This window comes from Corvus brachyrhynchos, unplaced genomic scaffold (genome assembly GCF_000691975.1).
Source record: "Corvus brachyrhynchos isolate BGI_N302 unplaced genomic scaffold, ASM69197v1 scaffold416, whole genome shotgun sequence".
NCBI lineage: Eukaryota > Metazoa > Chordata > Aves > Passeriformes > Corvidae > Corvus > Corvus brachyrhynchos.
Genome location: NW_008238439.1, coordinates 296779 through 298751, shown reverse-complemented (window position 1 = coordinate 298751; position 1973 = coordinate 296779). Strand labels below are relative to the sequence as shown.

At 49.3% G+C, this 1973-nt stretch overlaps 1 protein-coding gene across 2 annotated transcripts in view; it reads right to left on the bottom strand.

Annotated features, from left to right (window-relative positions):
* The window catches only part of CEP68 (centrosomal protein 68), an 8368-nt gene extending 6401 nt beyond the window's left edge, over positions 1 to 1967 (bottom strand). Inside the window, exons 1-2 of one of the 2 annotated variants that reach the window (XM_017736533.1) lie at positions 1312 to 1967; positions 404 to 482 (exon numbers count right to left, since the gene is read on the bottom strand). Coding sequence is in view for 1 of the 2 variants with exons in the window: in XM_008635447.2 (XP_008633669.2) it covers positions 1312 to 1314 (3 nt within the window). In the remaining variant the exon portion in view is untranslated. The remainder of the gene's footprint in view (positions 1 to 403; positions 483 to 1311) is intronic. The other variant, XM_008635447.2, reaches the window with a different exon arrangement.
* Between the last annotated feature and the right edge of the window lie 6 nt (positions 1968 to 1973).

Genomic DNA, 1973 nt, shown 5'->3' with positions numbered 1-1973 from the left:
AAAAAAAAAAAAAAAAAAAAAAAAAAGAATTCCCAAACAATATTTGGAAGTGGAAAACAAGTTGATGCTCACTCCCTCCATCAGCTCTTTTGTCACAGTCTCGTTTTATGACCCACCCCTCCCTCCGACAAGCGGGGTTTTCCCACGGGCTTGGGAACAAAGAGCGGCGGGAGGACGCGCCGGCTCTCCAGGGGAAACCAAATCCCAGCGCAGGCACAACCTGTGGCAGCTCCCGCAGCCGCCTGTCCCCTCCCCAGAGCCGGCAGCTGATCCCGCACGGCAGCAGCTGCCGAGGGGACGAGCACAGCCCGAGCTCCGCCAGCCCTCACCCAGCGGCCCCCAGCCCACACCTGGACCCCCCCATTCCACTCCTTAAATTGCCACCAAAGCCAACCCTATGCACATCACGTTATCTGAAACGGATGGCACTGCTCTCTTCTGCCCTCAGAAAGGTCCTGTTTCCACACAAAGAAGTGGGGTTGCTGTAAAAAATGGAATCAATAAACCTACCCTTGTTACGTGGCTTAAAAATACACATATAAAAGAAAGAAAAGGTTAACAAGGCATCAAAGCAGCCTCTAAAGTTTAAAAGTGAATGTGCTGTATGTAACTAACAACCAAGCTCAGGACAGCCTTATTTTTCAGAAGATGCCACGTTAAATTCAAAGGGATTTCAACATCTTTACCTCCAGCAGATTTAGTGGTTTGAGTCAGGTGTCAGCCCAGTAAAAACAACTGTAAAAACATCGAATTTTGACCTTAAATCTGAAAAGCATGTGTTAAGCAACATAAAATAAAACTTACAGGTCAAGACCCATCTGTTATTTTCCTAACTGTGTGGAGGAGGGCAAATATTCTGAACTTAAGATCATTTGTTATCTTATGGAGGCAGCATGCAGTGATTTACATTTCTACGATGCCATTGGTCTTTAAAAAAAGAGCAAGTGCTGGCTCACAGGTTCATTAAATCTCCAGAAGCTAATTGGATGCTGAAGAGAAACCAGGAAACCTGCCAACACACAGGAGTGAGAGTAAATCTGCTTACTGCAGGATTTGTAAGGGTATTTAAAGGGACACCAGAGATCTCACTGCATTTCCCAAAGTCTCTAATTCAGGCAGCTGATTTCAGTTAACTTCAGAGGGAGCTGGATATCCAAACCACACCCGGCCACAAACGAGACGGGGATGTCACACACATCCCACACACAGAACAATCGGGCAAAAAGTCGTATTTAACAACAAAGTGAAAACCCTGCTGCCGCTAAGTGCAACTCCCAACCACACGAGCGTCTAGAAAACAAGGTTTCTCACCATTTTCCAACAAGTCCACAAAAATTCAGAGGTCAGGTTGCCCGTGGCAGCGACGCATCCAGATTAACCCTTGCGACAGGAAGAAACAATCCCAAATCCTCGGGCAGGACTGAGGAGGGATGTACGACCACACCTTTAGGCACGGTGGAAACTTTCCACTGGCCTCAAAAGCACAGGAAAACAGCCCAAACTCCCAGCTACAGCCAAGCCCTCAATTGTCTCCCAGAAATGGTACCCGCGGCCGTGTTTTTACATAACAGAGGAAGACAGTGGGGCTGCTTCATTCATTTCAAAGGGAAGGTCCGCAGGGACCTCTCCTGAAAAGCGATCCCTGAGCATTTTCACGCCATCAGAAGGGCCCTGCCGGCCAAGGCGCTGCACAAAGCCCGGCGGACAAGGAGGGCTCTATCCAAGGAGGGGCTCCCTCTGCCCGTGCGTATCGCTTGGCTGATGGAATTCAGTGAGCGCAGCGGATGCTGATGGAATTTCCGTCTCCCTCCAGCTCCGCTTTGGCTGGGGAGCATTTCTGGAGTTGTTTTGGGGAAAACCCACACCGCTCTCGCCTCTCAGGCCTGCGGGATCTGCGGGTTGCTATTTTCTGCTCCGTTCCTCGCCCGCTCTCTGCCCGCCACTGGAAAAAAATGGCAATTAAACAAAAAAAG